This window comes from Morchella sextelata, assembly GCF_020137385.1.
Source record: "Morchella sextelata strain SCLS chromosome Unknown scls_8, whole genome shotgun sequence".
NCBI classification, from domain to species: domain Eukaryota; kingdom Fungi; phylum Ascomycota; class Pezizomycetes; order Pezizales; family Morchellaceae; genus Morchella; species Morchella sextelata.
Window position 1 is genome coordinate 577,195 of NW_025408623.1, and position 18,307 is coordinate 595,501.

General features: G+C 48.4%; 6 protein-coding genes across 6 annotated transcripts; 4 read left to right on the forward strand and 2 right to left on the reverse strand.

Annotated features, from left to right (window-relative positions):
* Positions 1-751: 751 nt before the first annotated feature.
* Positions 752-2,492, forward strand: H6S33_012373 (uncharacterized protein; the record flags this gene model as incomplete). Its single annotated transcript, XM_044843717.1, has 4 exons — positions 752-1,366; positions 1,450-2,112; positions 2,172-2,249; positions 2,307-2,492. 4 exons carry the CDS (start codon positions 752-754, stop codon positions 2,490-2,492), a joined length of 1,542 nt encoding a protein of 513 aa, XP_044695022.1.
* Positions 2,493-4,377: 1,885 nt separating this feature from the next.
* On the forward strand, positions 4,378-5,859 carry H6S33_012374 (uncharacterized protein; the record flags this gene model as incomplete). The annotated part of the gene is made up of 6 exons (XM_044843718.1): positions 4,378-4,412; positions 4,490-4,538; positions 4,604-4,836; positions 4,870-4,883; positions 4,938-5,556; positions 5,631-5,859. 6 exons carry the CDS (start codon positions 4,378-4,380, stop codon positions 5,857-5,859), a joined length of 1,179 nt encoding a protein of 392 aa, XP_044695023.1.
* An 882-nt stretch (positions 5,860-6,741) lies between these two features.
* Positions 6,742-7,785, forward strand: H6S33_012375 (uncharacterized protein; the record flags this gene model as incomplete). Its single annotated transcript, XM_044843719.1, has 1 exon — positions 6,742-7,785. One exon carries the CDS (start codon positions 6,742-6,744, stop codon positions 7,783-7,785), a length of 1,044 nt encoding a protein of 347 aa, XP_044695024.1.
* A 1,117-nt stretch (positions 7,786-8,902) lies between these two features.
* On the forward strand, positions 8,903-10,159 carry H6S33_012376 (uncharacterized protein; the record flags this gene model as incomplete). Its single annotated transcript, XM_044843720.1, has 5 exons — positions 8,903-8,976; positions 9,072-9,702; positions 9,783-9,866; positions 9,918-10,008; positions 10,062-10,159. 5 exons carry the CDS (start codon positions 8,903-8,905, stop codon positions 10,157-10,159), a joined length of 978 nt encoding a protein of 325 aa, XP_044695025.1.
* A 1,405-nt stretch (positions 10,160-11,564) lies between these two features.
* H6S33_012377 (uncharacterized protein) lies at positions 11,565-12,992 on the reverse strand (the record flags this gene model as incomplete). Its single annotated transcript, XM_044843721.1, has 6 exons — positions 11,565-11,642; positions 11,715-11,807; positions 11,866-12,341; positions 12,496-12,509; positions 12,601-12,830; positions 12,882-12,992. 6 exons carry the CDS (start codon positions 12,990-12,992, stop codon positions 11,565-11,567), a joined length of 1,002 nt encoding a protein of 333 aa, XP_044695026.1.
* A 2,313-nt stretch (positions 12,993-15,305) lies between these two features.
* On the reverse strand, positions 15,306-17,761 carry H6S33_012378 (uncharacterized protein; the record flags this gene model as incomplete). Its single annotated transcript, XM_044843722.1, has 2 exons — positions 15,306-15,741; positions 15,801-17,761. The coding sequence occupies 2 exons, from the start codon at positions 17,759-17,761 to the stop codon at positions 15,306-15,308; spliced, it is 2,397 nt and encodes a 798-aa protein (XP_044695027.1).
* Between the last annotated feature and the right edge of the window lie 546 nt (positions 17,762-18,307).

Here is an 18,307-nt window from a genome sequence, read left to right on the forward strand (position 1 = left end):
CTTCTCCGTAGCTCATGCTCATGCTTGCGCTGCATCAGTTACACCGAACTGTACAACCCAGCTAGGTTCAGATGGTCCCCTGTTTCTCATTCTAGTCTCTCTTTCTTCCAGATCAGTGTTCACTCACCTCTTTGAGTTTCTCGGTCCCCTGTTCGAGGTCTCGGCTCGTCTCTTTTCAGGCGTTATCACACACCCTTTTTGCTATTTACCCCAGGACAAATTCCACAGGAACCACATTATACCCCTGCAGGTCGAATCCTATCTAGGTTTGGCCGCCAATCGGCTGTTGACTCTGATTTGCCGAGTATCGAGAAGATTAACGCAGAAAGCTTTGTCCTGCATATGCCCTCAAAGCGGAATTCAGGAAGGGCTTATTTATACACTACTCATATATCATTATGAGCATCGCCCCCCTCATTTGATCAACCACATGTAAGCTGTCACTCAAGAAGCCCTTCTTAACTGCCCTCTTATACTCGTCGATGGGGGTGAATTTCCGCAGAGTCGACAAAAAAACGTGTTTCTTTCTCTGTACTGCCACTGTGTACTCACAATAACCCCCCCCCCCCCCCCCCCCCTCTCCAGTGAGAAGACTTATTTCCGGATACTTTTAATGAGAAGATAACAGTAAGTTAGTCCGTTATATTCCATCACCCCACACACCCATAACTCTTCTTTTTATTTTTTTATTTTAATCCATTATCTCTTTTATAGATTCCCAGGTACCAAACCCAAGTGTTACGGAAACATCATGGCAACACTCGAAGGAAGACAATTGAAGAGGGACTTCATCTCGGAACTTCCCCTAGAACTTTCGAGACTTGTTCTCTCGCTGCTTGATATCAAAGACATCTTCACATGTTCAGCAGTGAGTCGTACATGGCGTTCACACACGCTCATTGACGACTCATTATACATTCCTCATCTCCTAAGGAAGTACAACAACGTCACACATGGCCGGGATCCTATACCTCCCAAGGCAAATACTGCCCAGGAGCTTCTTCGGAGATTTCCGCGTCTATCGGCATCCTCATACTTTTCGGACCTATCGACACTCCGTGACTTGGCACTTCGAGATCTCTACCTCTTGAAGCAATGGAACAGCGGGAAGCCTTGGCGGAAAACCAACTTGAATGTGTCCTTTGAGCATGCGGACGTGCTTCTCTCGGCCTTGATTGATCCGGTGTGCAGTCTGGTCATAAGTGGGGACCGCTCGGGGAAAGTGGTGTTTTGGAGTACCCAGACGGAAAAGGCGGTTAGCAGCTTCTGCTTGGGCGACGATCGTAGGGAAGGAGACACCCGGGGTCCACGTCCAGCGGCTTCTGCTATGGCGTTAGCAGGCGGTCATCTGGTTATTGGAACATGGGTATTAAACCACAAATTCCTGGGGGTAGTGTAGTGTGTGTGTGGGAAGGAGACAACGTATGCTAATATCGGGGGATATTGCAGCACATGATGGTGCACATCGCTCGTCGAGATGAGGAGGATGTACCTGTCGAGAGTCGGGCCTTCTCGTTAGTCGCAAGTTTCCCGGTCCCGTCACCTGTCGTCAGCATACTGTTAGAGGGCACGATATGTATTGTGGGCTGCCATAGTGGCGAGATCTCATTCTGGGACATAGGTGTCCCTAAAGCCAGCGACCTTTCGTCGGAGGAGGCCCCCAAAGTGGAATACTGCCCTAAATGGCTCCTTAACATCCAGATACCAAATAATGGCCCCTTCCAGCAAAAGAACCTTTCCATGCACTACCGAAAACCCTTCCTCTTCACATCGTCCAATCTCGTCTCCCAGGTGACACCAAGTTCACGAAAGATGGATCGGAATAACAAGCGTGATTTGTGGGAATACGGCGAGCGGGAAATAACCATAAAGTCCTTCTGCGGCTCCACACTGGACCTACCACCGGAGCACCTTTGCCTCTTGCATCCATCACGTGACGAGGGTGACCTTTTTGTGGCATGGCCAGACTTCTCAGTCTACAGTGTGGGCGGCTTCAATGCGAGGATAGTTTGGGACCCAAAGTCGGACTTGCTGGTGGGAAAGGCCCACGAGCTGCCTGTGAGATGTCTTGGCGCCACGGACGGTTTCCTTCTTACGGGCTCCTTTGATCATGTGTGTATACCATTTCCTGTGCAACGTGCATTTTCTTTCGGTATTCTAATAATAGGTAGACTGTCCGGTTGTTTGGGGAAGATGGAACTCCTATATGTGGACCCTTTGAGCACAGGGGTGATGTTAATGCTTTAGCCGTAAGTTGATGTTTTATACTCTGGGTTTTGTGGCATGCTGAGTTTTCTGTGATCCAGGTGGACCCGTGTTTTTTCGCTAGTGTGTCGGACGATAAGACGGTGATGCTGTGGGATTTCACGTCCCCTGCTTATGCGGCGAACTTTGGTGCTTCGCCGGCTGCTATATCGGATTCGGAGTCGGAGTCGGATACTTCGTCTCCAAGTTCTCATGTTACGAGCCCTCCTTCGAGCCCGGAGATTTAGGTATTCGTAACACATATCGGGCTCTTATTCAGGTTCTTCTTGGAACTAAAATATGGAGAACACAAAGATTTGGTTATATTATTTTATTTAATAGGGCAAAGATACAAATTGGTTGACAGGAACAACTCCCTCCCCGCCCTATACTATTTACCGGCATATCGATATGCAGGTTTCTAGTCATATATTCTCACTCTGACAGTTTTTTATATTTTCTTTTTCCTCTCTCTCTCTCAATATATGCATGCATGCCGTTACTCGGCATCGTTTTCTTTTTCCCGTAGGGTTGCATTTCTTGGTAGGGGGCATATATAAACTTTCGTATACATGTAGTGATAGGTGTTTTCTGGCATAAAAAAAACCATTATTTTACTTGACCACTGCAAAAAAAAACCTCCCATCTTATAAGAAACGTGCATTATAGCTATAGGTAAGGAGGCAGGTATGTAGATAATCGGCACAGGTCCCTATAAGACAGGCTCTTATAACGCAGCCCAGCCTAGCCGATCACCCACCACGCCTTCGGGCTGTGCTGCCGGCCATGGAGCCAGCTAGGGCATGGTAACATGATCTGGCGAACCGCGGCCAGGAGCCACCCTGTTTCCCGTCCGCAGGCCCCCCCAAAAATAAAAAATCAACGGCTCGCTAGTTTTGAAATAATACATACATGTACCTATACCTGGTAGATCTAGAAGATTTAGGTACATATTATATTGAGATTGAGATTAAGCAGCAGCAGTCGTGCGGCGGCGTGGTATGCGCTAGTGACATGTAGGTACCTGTTAAACGAGATTGCCTTGTGTACCTGAGTTACCTAGCTACCACACTAGACTGCATGTAGAACCGGTTGCTAGCTAGTGGCGATTTCAATTCGTCTGACAGTGGAGTGGAATGTAGTACCTAGTGTAGTGTGGTAAGGCAAGGCAAGGCAAGGCAAGGCAAACAAGGCAACGAGCGGGGATGGGAGATGGGGGACGATGGAGGTGGAAGTAGAGGGGAGGGGGAGTAATTATATGTAATTAGATAAGCATTAGGCGGCACAGCTAGATACATGTATGTATGCAGGACTGTGGCCGAATTGGGATGACGTTAATAGTACATGTAGTAGGTACATAGATGGGGGGTTTGGTAAGTTGGGGTGAGTTGGTAGATGGGGGTTAGTTGATACTTGTAGTCTAGTGCAGTCTACTATTCCCCGCACTTGGCCGCTTACGGAGTCTTAATCTAATATGTACTGGAATACACTTCTTCTGAACTCTCTGCAATATGATTGGTCGAGAGCGACAGGGGTGTGTAGTAAGCACGACACATCAAATTTCGTGCGGTTACCCTGCCTAATTCGGTGCAGTTACCCTGCCTAATTCGGTGCAGTTACCCTGCCTAATTCGGTGCAGTTACCCTGCCTAATTCGGTGCAGTTACCCTGCCTGCAGGTAGCGGGTGCACTCTGAATTTGAGGTGTCGCGCCCGTTGCACCCTTGGGGTACGGATTCTGAGTGTGGGTTGCGGAGTTGCGGAAATGCACCAAAAAAAACCCGTTTTCGACCCTGAAAATAACCCCCGGTGCGTCAAGTGGCCGGAACCCCCCTATTTTGCACCGGTGGGTCTATGGGAGCTGGGTGATAACATACACAACTCCTTGGGACCGGACTCTTTGCCAAAAATTCAATCTACTGAATACAATCTACTGAACAAAATCTACTGAATAAAATACCATCAACTCTTTAACAATCAATATCTTCGATTGAATTATCTGCTCTCTAGCCAAACAAATTCCATTATATACCATTCCATAGTGTTCTCACCCAGCTCTCTCGACAAGATGTCGACGGTTAAATGCACAACGAGCAAACACAATAAAAATATTACGGATTATGATTCCGATAGAAATGGCCGGCCCCGTAAATCATGTCGGTCATGCTTGGTGAGTTTTGAATTGAATACTTTAAATTGAATTCTACTGATTAGAACGTATTATAAGGCTCGCGCGCTACAAAGTAGGCATCGTCGGGCCGAAGCCAGACGGCAACAAATTTCGAACAATGAAGAGGTGAGTTATAGCATAGCTCTTAATACCACTACTCGGGGCGGTTATTCTAATAGATACTATGGCAGCTATTTCGGCCGCCAATTCAACCTGCAGTACCATTAGCATTCCAGTCGGCACGAACCCGTTGGACGCCATTGGAGTTAGGCAGAATGACAGTGATTTGTCCATCATGTCAAGCTTTACATTGGCTTAACGAGCGCGTGCATGGGAGCTCAATTACGCTACCGCGGTTTGAAAATTGTTGCAAGAAAGGCGATGTTCAATTGCTGGCATTGGAACAAGCCCCCGAGTACCTACGGTAGCTCCTCGAATCAACTGATACAATTGCTAGACAGTTCCGTAGCCGTATTAGGGAGTACAACTCCGCTTTGACCTTTACTTCCGTTTAATATACTTCAGATGAACGCATCGACCGTCAAGCTGGGGGGGTTACATGCTTCCAAATTCATGGGGAGCTATACCACCTTCAGGGGCCTCTCACTGCAGCAGCAAACGATACGCCCGCTTTTGCTCAGTTATATTTCTATGACCCACTCTATGCCGCACAATTGAGGCACCATGGACATCCAACTCTAGATATTGCGGTTTTGGAACGGTTGACGCAAGAGATACAAATAGTCAATCCATTCATTCCACTATATAAGACGGCAAAAGAGAGATTGGAAGCTGCGTCCTCACAAGATGGGGATGTACGTGTCTTACTCAATCCGCAATTGCGGTTGATAGTGGAGAGTGGAGCGGACAAGCGGAGACACAATTTGTCTACAAGCAATGAAGTCGCTGCGATTATCCCGGATGAATATGGTGAAGCAGGATTCCGGGATATTGTCTTAGCACATAGAAATCCAGATGCCAATAGGCAGTTTAGTATAATTGATCCTAATCATGCCGCTTATATGCCCTTACATTATGTTCTGCTATTTCCAAATGGTGAGAGGGGTTGGCATTGGGACTTACGGTTGCGGGATGAGTTGAACCGACGGAAGAATTTAAGGTTACAGCAACGCGAATTTTACAGGTTAGTTATAAACACCAATAGCTCAAAGACTTTTTGATATGGCTAACTTTTTGATTACTATACATGGTGTGCAGGTACCGACTGCATACCAGGACGACTGAACCCATGACTTTGTTCCTCTCGCAACGCCTATTTCAGCAGTATTTGGTAGATGCTTGGGCTGTTTGTGATCAGAATAAGTTGAATTGGCTTCGACTGAATCAGGCAAATATTCGGGCTGATCTGTATAATGGGTTGGCGGATAATATGCGGCAAGAGGACTTCAACCCGGAACAAACCGGGAAGCGTATCATTCTACCATGAAGCTATACAGGAGGCGACTGATACATGCTGCAGTTGTTCCAGGATTCCATGGCTATAGTCCGTCATTTTGGGCGTCCCTCACTATTTGTTACCTTTACCGCGAATCCAAAGTGGGAAGAGATTACTGCGGAGTTACTACCGGGGCAAACTGCTGTTGATAGGCTAGATTTAGTTGCAAGGGTGTTCCATCTCAAGCAACAATAATTCCTCCAAGAAATAAAGCGTAAACACATCTTTGGTCGCTATCTTGGGTCTGTATGGACCATTGAGTACCAGAAGAGAGGGCTGCCACACATGCATCTACTGATATTCCTTCATCCGGATGATCGCTTTCTGACAGCAGAGAGGATCGACGAAATTGTGTGTCCAGAGTTACCGGACCCCGCGACTGATCCTACGGGGGAACTAAATGCAATCATTAGAAGTTGTATGGTACACGGTCCATGTGGAGAGGCCAATATGCGATCGCCCTGCATGGCTTCAAAGGAGAATGGGGGACCAACTGCATGTTCCAAACGGTACCCTAAGGCCTATCAATCAGAGACAGTTGTACAGGAGGATGGCTATCCACTGTATAGAAGACGTAATGATGGCAGAACCTTTTCAGTGGCAGTAAGGGGCTCAGGATTTAATCAAGAGTATCAGATGGACAACAGATGGGTGGTTCCATATAATCCTTATCTTTCTTTACGGTATAAAGCTCATATCAATGTCGAGATCTGTGGTTCTATCCACGCGATAAAATATATACACAAATATATATATAAAGGTTCAGATCGAACAACACTTCAAGTAGGGAGTGACTCGGATGAAATTACTAGATACCTCCAAGGGCATTATATAGGACCCACTGAGGCTGTATGGCGTTTGTTCGAATACGGAATGCACGAAGAATACCCATCAGTCATTCACTTGGCTGTTCACTTGCCCGGCGAGCAACCGGTATACTATGGAGATAACTCCAACCGGGAGGAGTTGATACAGAGGATGCAAAACTCGAGAACTACACTGATGACTTATTTTGAGTACAATACAGAGCACGAGGATGGTACCCGGTATCTCTATCAAGATTTCCCGGTGTACTTTACCTATGACGCTAAATCGCGGAAGTGGGCATCCAGGAAGAGAGGTGTGGCTATTGGACGTATGTGGCATTGCAATCCTATGATGGGAGAGAAATACTATATGCATCTACTGTTAACCGTTATCCCTGGCGCAAAATCTTTTGATTATCTGAAAACTGTCAATAATGTGCTGTATCCTACATTCAAGGCTGCATGCATTGCCCTTGGCTTATTGGACGATGATCAAGAGTGGGTGCAGTGCTTTACCGAAGCAAGAATATTCTCGAGCGGATATTCCCTCCGTACACTCTTCACCACTGCCTTGCTATTTGGCAACGTGACTGAACCTCTGCAATTATGGGATAAATTCAAGTCAAATATCTGCGATGACTTGCCCCGAGCTATGGAAAGAAACACAGGTCTCATTATCCCCCCTGAGCTTCCGGATGCCCATCTGGACTATGGTCTCTACCTGATATCACAGATTCTTGCCGACTCCAACAGAACGCTTAACGACTTTGGGTTGCCCCTCTATATAGTGGATTGGAACCGAACAGTTGGGAACGAGATGATTGCATCAGAACTACGATATGATATGGTTGCGGAAGCGGCAAGTCTACAGTTGAGGATCACACAACTCAATTCAGATCAGTTGGAATGCTTTAATACTATTACACACAGTATTGAAGAAGCTGCGTCCGCCCTATTCTTCATTCAAGGGCCTGCAGGTACTGGAAAAACGTTCCTATACAACGTTATCTGTAACCATTTCCGCTCCCAGGGTAAGATTGTGCTTTGTGTTGCCTCTTCTGGCATTGCGGCTGTAACGGGGGTCCTTTCTAAGAGGAATAGATTTGTATAGAATAGAGACGGCCGTGCAAGATAGACAATCAGGTTGCAGATTATTCAAAGATACTATCGCTAGAACTCAATAATCTTTAAGGGCTCTGCTACCGATAAGAACTTGTTTTTTCTTTCTGATCAAGACTTGAGAGAACAGGACTGAAGGGCGAGAATGAACCTGAGTACTTATACTCCGAAGGCCTCTATTCTCTGCTCCTAACTCCTTTATTAAGTTCCAGTGGGCCTTCCCTCAGTACCGGAAACAATACCACCGCTACCCCGCTTTTCTCTAAGCGTCAGCAGGTGTTTCCGATACCCAAGGCAACCACCCTTAGTCAAAGCCTTTGTAACACCTGCAGCCTTGGTTGCCACACAACCGAGGACCTGCATGAATGAGCTGCCGCTCAGGTGTAAGCTTAATTATTGCTGTAGAGCTTTCGCTTATTGTAGACTTCCCTAGCATAGTCCCTGCCGCTTCGGCGGACAAACAATGCTCCGAGGATACAGAGGATCACCGGGCAATCAGAGCTTCACTCTGGCCGGTCTTCTAGACACTGGCGAGGCATAGACTCGTCAGTCATTGCTCCCATGAATAGATCCTCTTCCTAGCGCCCGGAATGTAGTTACTCTAACAGCTGGTAGCTAACCACACTGCCGGTACTTGCATATCACCGTGCAACTGGCTTCTAACAATAACTCTCAGCATGTAACCGGGCCCTGTGTGCACTCATACACCAGGCAGTTGAAATGGCTCCGTTACAGCGGCACAGTTGCTCCCTGGAGGCAGAACATCCCATTCCAGATTCAAAATTCCGATTGCTATCCATGAGGGCTCAACATGTGACATCAAACGGGGCAGCCTGTTGGTCGGTTTGATTCAAAAGACCGCACTGATCATCTGGGATGAGGTACCTATGCAGAACAAGTATTGCTTTGAAGCGGTCAGCCAGACCCTGAATGATATATGTAGTGTGGGGGATGATTGCCTGTTCGGAAATATTCCGGTCGTACTCGCAGGGGATTTTGCACAGATTTTACCAGTTGTGCAACGCGGTAATAGGGCTCAGATAGTGCAGGCATGCCTACAACGGTCTTCTTTATGGCAGCACTTCAAGATATTGAGACTCAAGATCAATATGAGGGTCCACAATAGCGTTGAGAATGAGGCGTTTGCGGCTTGGCTTGGGCAGATGAGCCATGATTCCCGATGGTATGGTAGAATAACTCTACCACCATACATCCAGAGCTGTAAGACAATTGAGGACCTTTGTATGCATGTATTCCCACAGCATATAATTGAATCAGCCCAACAAATTACACCGCATTCTCGAAGCGGGCGATTCTAGCGATGAGAAACGATACAGTCGCTGAGTTTAATGATAGAGTTCTACAGCAAATTCAAGGTGAAGTGCACACGTACTATTCGGTAGACACTGTTGACAGTGGTAATTCAGAAGAGAATGCAAATCTGCTACCTCCAGAATATCTGCAGGGTCTCAATCCGTCTGGCCTCCCACCGTCTATCATCAAACTAAAGGTGGGAGCACCAATAACTCTTCTACGCAATCGATTTCCAAAGCAAGGTCTCTGCAATGGAACACGAATGACAGTAACTAAGCTGGGTGTACGGTGCATTGAAGCCAAGATTCTGGGTGGTGAGTTTGATGGGGAGCCAAAGGTTATACCACGTATACAACTTTCGTCCACTGAGGGAGATCTACCTTTCACATTAATGAGAAGGCAGTTGCCTATTCGGCTATGCTTTGCGATGACTGTCAATAAATCGCAGGGTCAATCACTGGATGTCGTTGGGGTTGACTTGAGGTCTGATCCCTTCACTCACGGGCAGCTCTATGTAGCGCTCTCGAGAGTCACAGATGTAGCTGGCTTGATAGTGCTGCAACGAGATGAGACGCCGCCGCAAACGGACAACATTGTATACCGTGAAGTGCTGCTGTAAAGAAGTAAGTCCCCTTAATCCATATTTTTATTGATACTGACTGTCGGTTAGGGTAGAAAGGACTTATGCTGGAGCCGGTTGGAGGACTTGAGGGTATATGGTTGGAGGTGGTAGAAGGTGGATTTCTGTGTGGATGGTATGTATATGCCGCAAGGTGACAGTTTGGTATATGACACTAACGTTTATTATAGGTTTTCGGTAAGGAAGGGAAAGAGGGGTCGGTTACGGTATTGGATATAGGATGGGGGGAATGCAAGAAGTCGGGGGACTGGGTATCGAATGGTAAGTATATATACCGATCATGTACCACCCGGAAGTGCTTACCAAATCATTAGCTAGAATGACTTACGGAAATGGTGGGGAGGATCCAGGCATGGAGGAAATGGGAGAGAAGGATAGAGTTGGATACGGGATGGTGGGTGAAATTGCATAGTAGGTGGGAGGAAATGTGGAGGAAGCGGGAAGGAATTGAGTGGTGGACTGTATTTAGTTAGCAATCTGTATTTTCTTTAGCGTGTATGTTTCTTAGCGTTTATCTGTCTTATTCCCTGTCTTATCGTTGTTTTGTAGCATGGTTTCTTTGTAATAGAGTGATAAAAAGTTGTTAAAAAGATATGCGATTAGTAGAAAAAAACTGCATCGAGTTACCCCAGTTATTTACACCATTCCCCGTCTATGATCGTGTGAATTTATTAATTTTATCACAGACTGCCGGATGGAGTAAATAACCGGAGCATTACACTCTTGGATCGTTGACTGTTCCCAGCCTCACCAAGCGGACAACCCTCTTCCCTATAGGAGGCATAAATACCAACGTCTATAGGGTTATCAATGACACATCCTCTAACTAACGTCTGAATTTCACAGCTCGCGCTCCCGCCATGAGTTGAACCCATAACATTGAGGACATGTATCAGATATTTACCACTAAGCTAAGTACCTTTGTTGCACCAACAACTCTTTTGGACCCTAAATACCTTGCAAGTATTTTTTTTTATCTTTTAATTTTTTTATTTTTTATTATTATTATTTTTTATATCTAATTTAATATAATATTTCCGCTGCCTAAATTGCGCACACAACTCGCGGTCGCGAGGTGGCCCACCCCTAGTACTACATGTACTACTACTATTTTTTTGCTGGTGGGCTTACTATTTTTTTTTATAGTCGCTACTAATACTGGCTGCCGTAAAGAGACTAGCCTGCTTTGGTGCGAGTGATGGTGTGTGATCCGAGTCGGAATGTCACTCACTCACTCGTTGGTTGGTTTGTTCATTTGGAATATCACTGCATGATTTACGTTACGAAAAGACACCAGATTCTGCCCTGGTCAGATACATTGGCTACAACAAAAAAAAAAGCCACAGCTCTAATAGTGATGGGGGTGAGACTGCTCGAGACCGCACTCGCCAAGTCTGAGAATTCTCAGCAATAATGAGCCTGTTCTAGCTCATGGGTTCATGAGAACGTTGCAACCACATTAATCCAGTCTGGTATTGAATATACGCTGCTATAAAAACTCGAGTGGAAAGAACAACAGGCAGGTCTAGTTGTAGACACTACGAAAATTTATATGAAAAGGGTTGATACTTGAGGTCAACATTCTGCTGGGTTCTCTTCCTTTTCTGACAATTTATTGGATTATAACAGACGATTTTATGAGAGTGCTCTCATCAGAATTACCCACTTATTTCCTTAAATATACTAGTATTACCTCGCTTATGCTAATTCACGCTGTCTCGAGATGCCTCGAGACTTTTCTCTCAATTCTCGAGACCAAAAGTCTCACGGGTTTCCCGACTCACCCCCATCATTAAGTTCTAAGTCTATACGTGTCGCTACTCTGCGCCCTCGCCCATGTTCCCATCGCCGTCTTCGTCTCTATTGGCGTAATTGAGGTGTTTCCAGTCCTCAATCTACTCCAATCACATCAGCACACGCGAACTCTAGCCCCCCGATATACTCCAAGATGAAAAAGGAGAACAAACCTCCTCAATTGTAGACCTCAGTCGGTCCCTAATCGCCTCGACCGCATGATTCCCAATAAACAGCCTCAACGGCGGATGCACACAATGCGCCAACTACCCCTCCGCGTCAGCGCCCGCCCTCCCCTCACCCCCATTCTAGAACCAAACTCACCTCCCACACAATCTCCGCACACCTCACCGCGCTCGTCGGCTCCCTATACTTCAACCAGTCAATCATCCTCGTCGCATGCTGCGCCGGGCTACTCGTCGCTCTATACGCGTCCTCGGGCGGCTTGAGCAGAAAGTGGCCCCACATGGGCGCGGGCCCATGGAGCGCCTCGTCCGGCTCGTCCCTGCGTGACACCCCCGGGATCACGATGGTGACCTTGATTCCGAGCGGCTCGACCTCGTACATGAGCGACTCGGCGAGGCCCTCGATGGCCCATTTGGTGGCGCAGTAGGGGCCGAGGCCGGGGATACCGAGGGTGCCGGCCGTGGAAGAGAAGAGGAGGTAGTGGCCGCCGCCGCCGGGGCGCGATCGCAGGTAGGGGAGCGTGCTTTGGAGGATGTGCAGGGTGCCGAGCGTGTTTGTGGTGAATTGGGCGCGAATTTCATGGGTGTCTTGGTCTTCGCAGGCGCCGATTATTCCTATGCGGCGTGGGGGGGTTAGTGGTGGCGGGTAATGTTGGGCGGGATTGTATTGATTGGACGGAGTAGAGTAGAATGGGATAGAACAGAAGAGCTAGTCTTCAGACGCAAACAAACATATAGGCAGGTCACATCATAGCACAGAATCACCTACCATATCCCGTACAACTGCTCCCTCAGAAAAAAAACCTTGCATCAATCATTACCCGCACCTCGATCATTACCCCCTCCAACCCCCACGGAGGAGGTGCAAACTTACTTAACAACCCTATCCACCCTCCCCCAGCACTCCAAACTCTTCTCAAACACCTCCTTGACCGTTGACGCAACTCTCACATCACACACAAGCCCCTGACAGTTCTTGTGCCACCCCTCCATGCTCGCCTCTTCACCGGGTACGCTGCGGTTCCCGACCGCCGTCACGAGATCGCCGCGCTTGAGCGCTACACGGCAGATGGAGCGGCCGAGGTGCCCAGTTGCGCCGAAGACCTGTGTTCGTTGTGAGTACTGTTAAAAGCAGGGGAGGGGAGGGAAACTTACAAGCCATACTAACTGCTGTGGCGGGGAGCTGGCGGTCGGGGGCATGCATGAGGGTGGGAGATAGGTGCGGGGGGTTGGCGCGGCTAGGGGGGAGGAGGGCGTGTGCGACATATTGGCGTGGTGATATAAATGTGTGGGGGGTTTTACATGAGATACTTGGAGATAGGGGTTTATTTGTTTACCTTTTTAGTTGCATGTTGTCGACTTGCTCCATGTGGGGACGATGGCCGAGCGTATGACGTGGTGGGTGGGGGCCAGCCCGCCAAGAGGGCTAAGCTTTTGGGAGCCGCAGGGCATGCAGGGGTATCCTTGCCCACGGCCGGTGCTTACCGTGGTAATCGTGAGTGGAGCAGAACGTTCATGAGATGTTTTTTGGCGTGCCCTATAGACCACCACAGATGACTCAATGTTGCTCTGCCCTCCGCCCCTGCTGTGCGTTAATTTTCTGAATACTAGATAGGTTAGGAAAGAGAGAGGAACACTGACACTGACACTGTGAATAAAATCAACTTAGCTGGGTATGCAATGGGACTCGAGAGCTAGAAAGTGTTCTAGGGGCAGTGGGAATTTCACGGCTTCCAACCTTCCAGAAACACACACGTCTATAACATGCCACCCTACCAAGTCTCCTGCCGTAAGACGAAGCTGTGGAGAGCTTGATACTAGATAACGTTTTCCCCCGTAGAAAGCCATACAGGAGGTGTTTTGGATTAGGAGGTTCGTAACGAACTTCGCTAAATAAATACTCCACTGGTGACCACGTTTCGGCCACGACATCCTTAACCTCCATTGTACACATTCCTCGTATGACTACCAACGGCTCTCTACAAGACACCTTCAGTCTATTGAATTTGGCCACTTGCTTACTTTCTTAGAGTGCCCGCTGCTTTGAGGGAACTTTCACCTACATATATGCACCGGCTTCACTATCTAAGTGTATGTATTGGGTCTCGTGATGCTGGACTTGGAGCTTAACAAGGACCCAGCGGTGAGGCTTTCAACCCCCCAGCCTCGCAGTTGGCGCCTCCTGCAAAGTAGAATATGGGCCTCGTTGACCGATCCTCTGTGTTTAGACTTATGGCTTTAATCTTGGGGTACTCCCTCACGCCCCAAGCAGAGCTCTTTACTCCGACTCCAATGAAAGCCAAACAGGCAGACGCCCAAGCTAGCTAGAGCAATACCCACCCCACTACCCACCCTTCCGGCAGAGCCACCGCTCCCCGCAAGCCAACCTAAAGCAACAAGACCCACGAGCCCCGACGAGCCAGAGAAACCTGCCGATAAACCCAGCAATTCATCACCGCCAGAATTCCACAGCGGAATGTGCCGAGGGTCAATGATCGTAGTGCCATGTTTTCGTGCGCACACACAAACTGGTCATGTTCGACACGTATAGTGATATTGGTGCGAGTCCCAGTAGTACGGGCGCTGAGAGTCCATCTGCAGATTGCCTGTCCCCGAGTCTTCTACTGCGTCTGCCCGCGCAGTCAATGGTCGACACTCCAGGCCAGGTACCACCAGCCAATTGAGGACTCTACCCATCCATCAAACTCAGTGGTCTCTATCCTGTAGTTCAAGGTATCAGTGTATTATTAGACTGCCCATGTCCGGACGCTTGACGTGCCAGTTTCAGGAGCCCAACGACACCCTCCGCAGTCGATGTACTCCTGCTCATATTCGAGCTATCCTACAAACTCTTGCAGCCAAGCAGAGATTCCATAGATAGCGCAAAGCTCCCTTACAAGGTAAGCATGTACCTAGATACAGGGAGTTATACGCCGCCTTGAGTAAAGTGGGTTTACCCCAGTGTCTAAATTGCCGGTTGGACCGAGGACCGAGGCCAGTGTCAATGATCATGTCAGGGTTAGGGTTGTATACCAACTGACTAAAAAAAAAAAGAAGTGGGTAGCTCTACAACTGGTTGGTGCAACTGGACCACCTTAAAGGTTAAGCTCAAATCTACGAAGCTCACATTGAATTATCTCGGACCAGTTACTGTAGGCCAAACTCTTATTTCAGGAAACCATAATATTGATATTCAATTGGTATAATGTTAAACCAGTCTTCAGTGCAGTCTAAAAGATATATTCCCATAAACAATACCACCATATTCAACTCAGATACCAAAATCCCAATATTGGTTCTATAAGAAGGAAGAGAGATAGAAAGGATTGGGGGGGGGGGGGGGGGTAAAAGATATAAAATACAAGTATGTAAGGAACTAAACTAATTGCATGGCCACTAAAACGCCCCTAACCCATTTCACCTCGGTCTTTTACTAACCACCCATATATCCCCCCATATAAAATACTGATACAAATACAGCTGTGTAATTCACAGCCCACAGAGGAGAAAAAAGGGCAAAAAAAGAAGACTCCCGCTGCACCTGATATAGGAACCCACCACCGAGTATAAACGCCACACCTAACTAGGGGTGATAGACCTCCTACCTCTCTTAAACCACTCCTTCGGCGGCCATGCCTCCTTTGGCCGATAATCCGGGTCCCGGCTTTGACGCCCTGCCCTTCTCTCCAAGCTCACGTCGCGCGCCTGCCTCTTCGCCATTCTCTGCTGATCCTTTATATCTTTCCTCCTGAGTGCATGAATCTCCGCGAAGAACCACGGTTTGCGGTCATCACCCAGTGGCTCTGCTGGCGTAACCATGGGGACCGGGACGGTTTTCTCGAACACCTCTAGGCCTAGTGGTTCGGTGCGTCCGGGGACTGGTTCGCCGGAGAGGGTTTGGCCGTTGGATTGGTCTGGGCGGGCAAAGATGGGGATTACGACACCGCATTCCCAATTCTTGCATTTGATCTTGATCTTTGGCACGGCGATTGCGCGGTTAAGGATCAGTTTGCCCCTGTTGTGTGTTAGTCCTGGCCGGTTCAAGCTTCTTTTTGTATCCTTGGAGTCACTTACCAGGCGCTCTCACTGAGGTTGGCAGAGCCTACATAGGCCCATGCATCCAGCTTCCCACCGGCCGTCTCTAGCTGCACTGGGGGTCTCACAAACATGATCTTGCTGTGCATGATCAGACCCGTTCTGACACTGTCACAGTCCCTGACAATACTCTGCGGGTATGTCGGTGCCTCCCACTGATCCCGAACAAAGGTGATGGTCCCTGCGCCATTCAAGCCACCAAAGCTCCTCCGCACCGTTTCGCGACTGGGGAAATATATACGGAAGCGCTCTTTGACGCGCGCCCACGAGGTCTCCTCCTCATCGGTCTCCAGAGATTCTTCTTCGGATGCTGTTTCATCCAAATCCTGCGCCGACTTACTCCTCCGGGGCGGCGGAGTCTTCTTCCTCTTTTTTCCCTTCTTCTTCTTCGGTTCTGGGGTCGGTGGGCGTCGTGCAAGTTCTAAGGTCCCGTCACAGCCCATGGCTGCGTTGTACATATTCATAATGAAGTCACTATGGGTCGCCCCGAGGGAAGATGTGACGAAGTCAATCTCGTGGCCCTTCGGGGAGGCGTATCCAAGCTCCTTGATTGCCTTTCCGAGGCCTGGGTATCCGGTGTTGAGCCGGATATTTTCATCGTAATGGGCGCCACCGATGGTGTGGATGAAAGCCATGTGGGCGGTTGCCGAGAAATCGTACTGAGAGAAACGTCCAAGAACGTCTTGCGGTATGTTCTGTGCTTGGCAAAAACGAAGGAGCTCCTTGGGGAACTGCAGATGCGATATCTTTGGGGTAGGCAGGCGTGGTAGGTCAATGATGAAGACCATATTCTCCATGGTGCCGGTTTCGCCCCAGTCATAGCTTGTCAGATTCGCCGTGGGGATTACAATGCGCAGCCAATCGTCGCCCGTATCTGCGCGCTTGTGGAAGAGAAGTTGCAACTTGCTGTGCATGGAGTTGATTTCCTCCATAGGCGGGAAGACAGCATCAGCCCGCGGGAATTCTTTGAACATTGAAATATACTGCTCCTTGTCCTCCTCGCGCTTTGCCTGCACGACCATGACAAATCGCTGCAGCTTCTTTGGCGGTATCTTGGAGAATACCCACTCAAAGTCCCACTGGTAGGCAGATAGGACAGCGCCGTAGATGGTTTTTGGGTCAAAGATCTCCTCAAACTTGATATCATCTCCATTGCGCGGCTGGCCAAGTACCCAAGTTTTCTTAACAACACCCCCAGGGAATGGAAGATTCATCGGGTTTGGTCTAGTCCATTTGGGACCCTCGCCCTTCACCACGGAACTACTGGCATCGGAACTGGTTGCCTCGGTTCCCTGGGGAGATTTCACTGCTGCCGCCGCTGCGCTGCCGTTGATGGATGAGCTTAGGTTACGATCCTCCCGCTTCTCCCGCTCCCCAAAGCTCTTCTGCTGCCCTCCTGTTGCAGATACCAGGTAGCCCCGTCCCAAGCGTTCAAGCCTTTCACGTTCCATCTGGGCTCTATCCATACCCATCGACGACATGCCACCACCACCTTCACTCGCGGGCCCTGCCTTGCTTCCTTTCGCCACCTTCCTACTCGATGTCTGTCCGTCCGACTCATCATCCGAGATCACGATAGCCTCCGATTTTCTCTTACCCGAACTCTTCCCTGGTGACTTTTCTAGCGACAGCTTGGTCGCATGCGCCAGCATACCTTCACCATCCGAGTCGGATATAACGTAAGGATCCTCGTTTCCCGGATTCTCCATTTTCTCCATTTTCTGCCGAAGAACGTCCCAAAACGTCTGCTTCCTGACCTTACGCCTGTAGTATTCTGGTGATTTGCTGGTCTTGTTATTTATTGGCGAGGCGCCGGTATTTGCGTTGAGGATGGTGGTGGTGGTGGAGAGGTACAGGGCGTTGTGTGTTGGGAAGACGCGTTGAGTTGTGCTGCAGAGCACATGCCGTGGGGCCAGTCGTGATAGCAATGATGACAGCATCGCTAAACCCTCTTCTTTTTCTTCTCCTCCTACTGCCCTCTACTGGAAGGTTCGATTGAAAGTATCCAAGCGATTGTGATAGCAGCTTCCCCGCCATGTACGGAAGAGAAGTGATCTGAAAGGTGTGGACTTTTTTTTCTAGGTCTTGGAGGGGTCACACTAGTTTGGATAAAGATTTTTTTTTTCTCCTTCCCCGATTGCGACCTGCAGATTGTTACTAATATTGGTAGCCACACCACACTACAAATATCACGAACATACAACCATGGAATAGCGACGGGAAAGGTATCCTATTTTCTAGACAACTCGGCATCTATAAAACAGTAGATACTTGATTCTAATCGATCACTACCCATAGAGAATTTTTTTTTTTTTATTACACCTTAATCTTTAATTGTACGCCCCTGCTTAGAAGAAATGATACGAGCATACTCTACTCTCGGATCCTTATAATCATGCTCCAGATGAATCTGCAAACCCCGAAAGGAAAGTTCCTTATCCCTTTTTCCCACAGTGACGATTGACGGCTAGATTATTCCAGAGCTG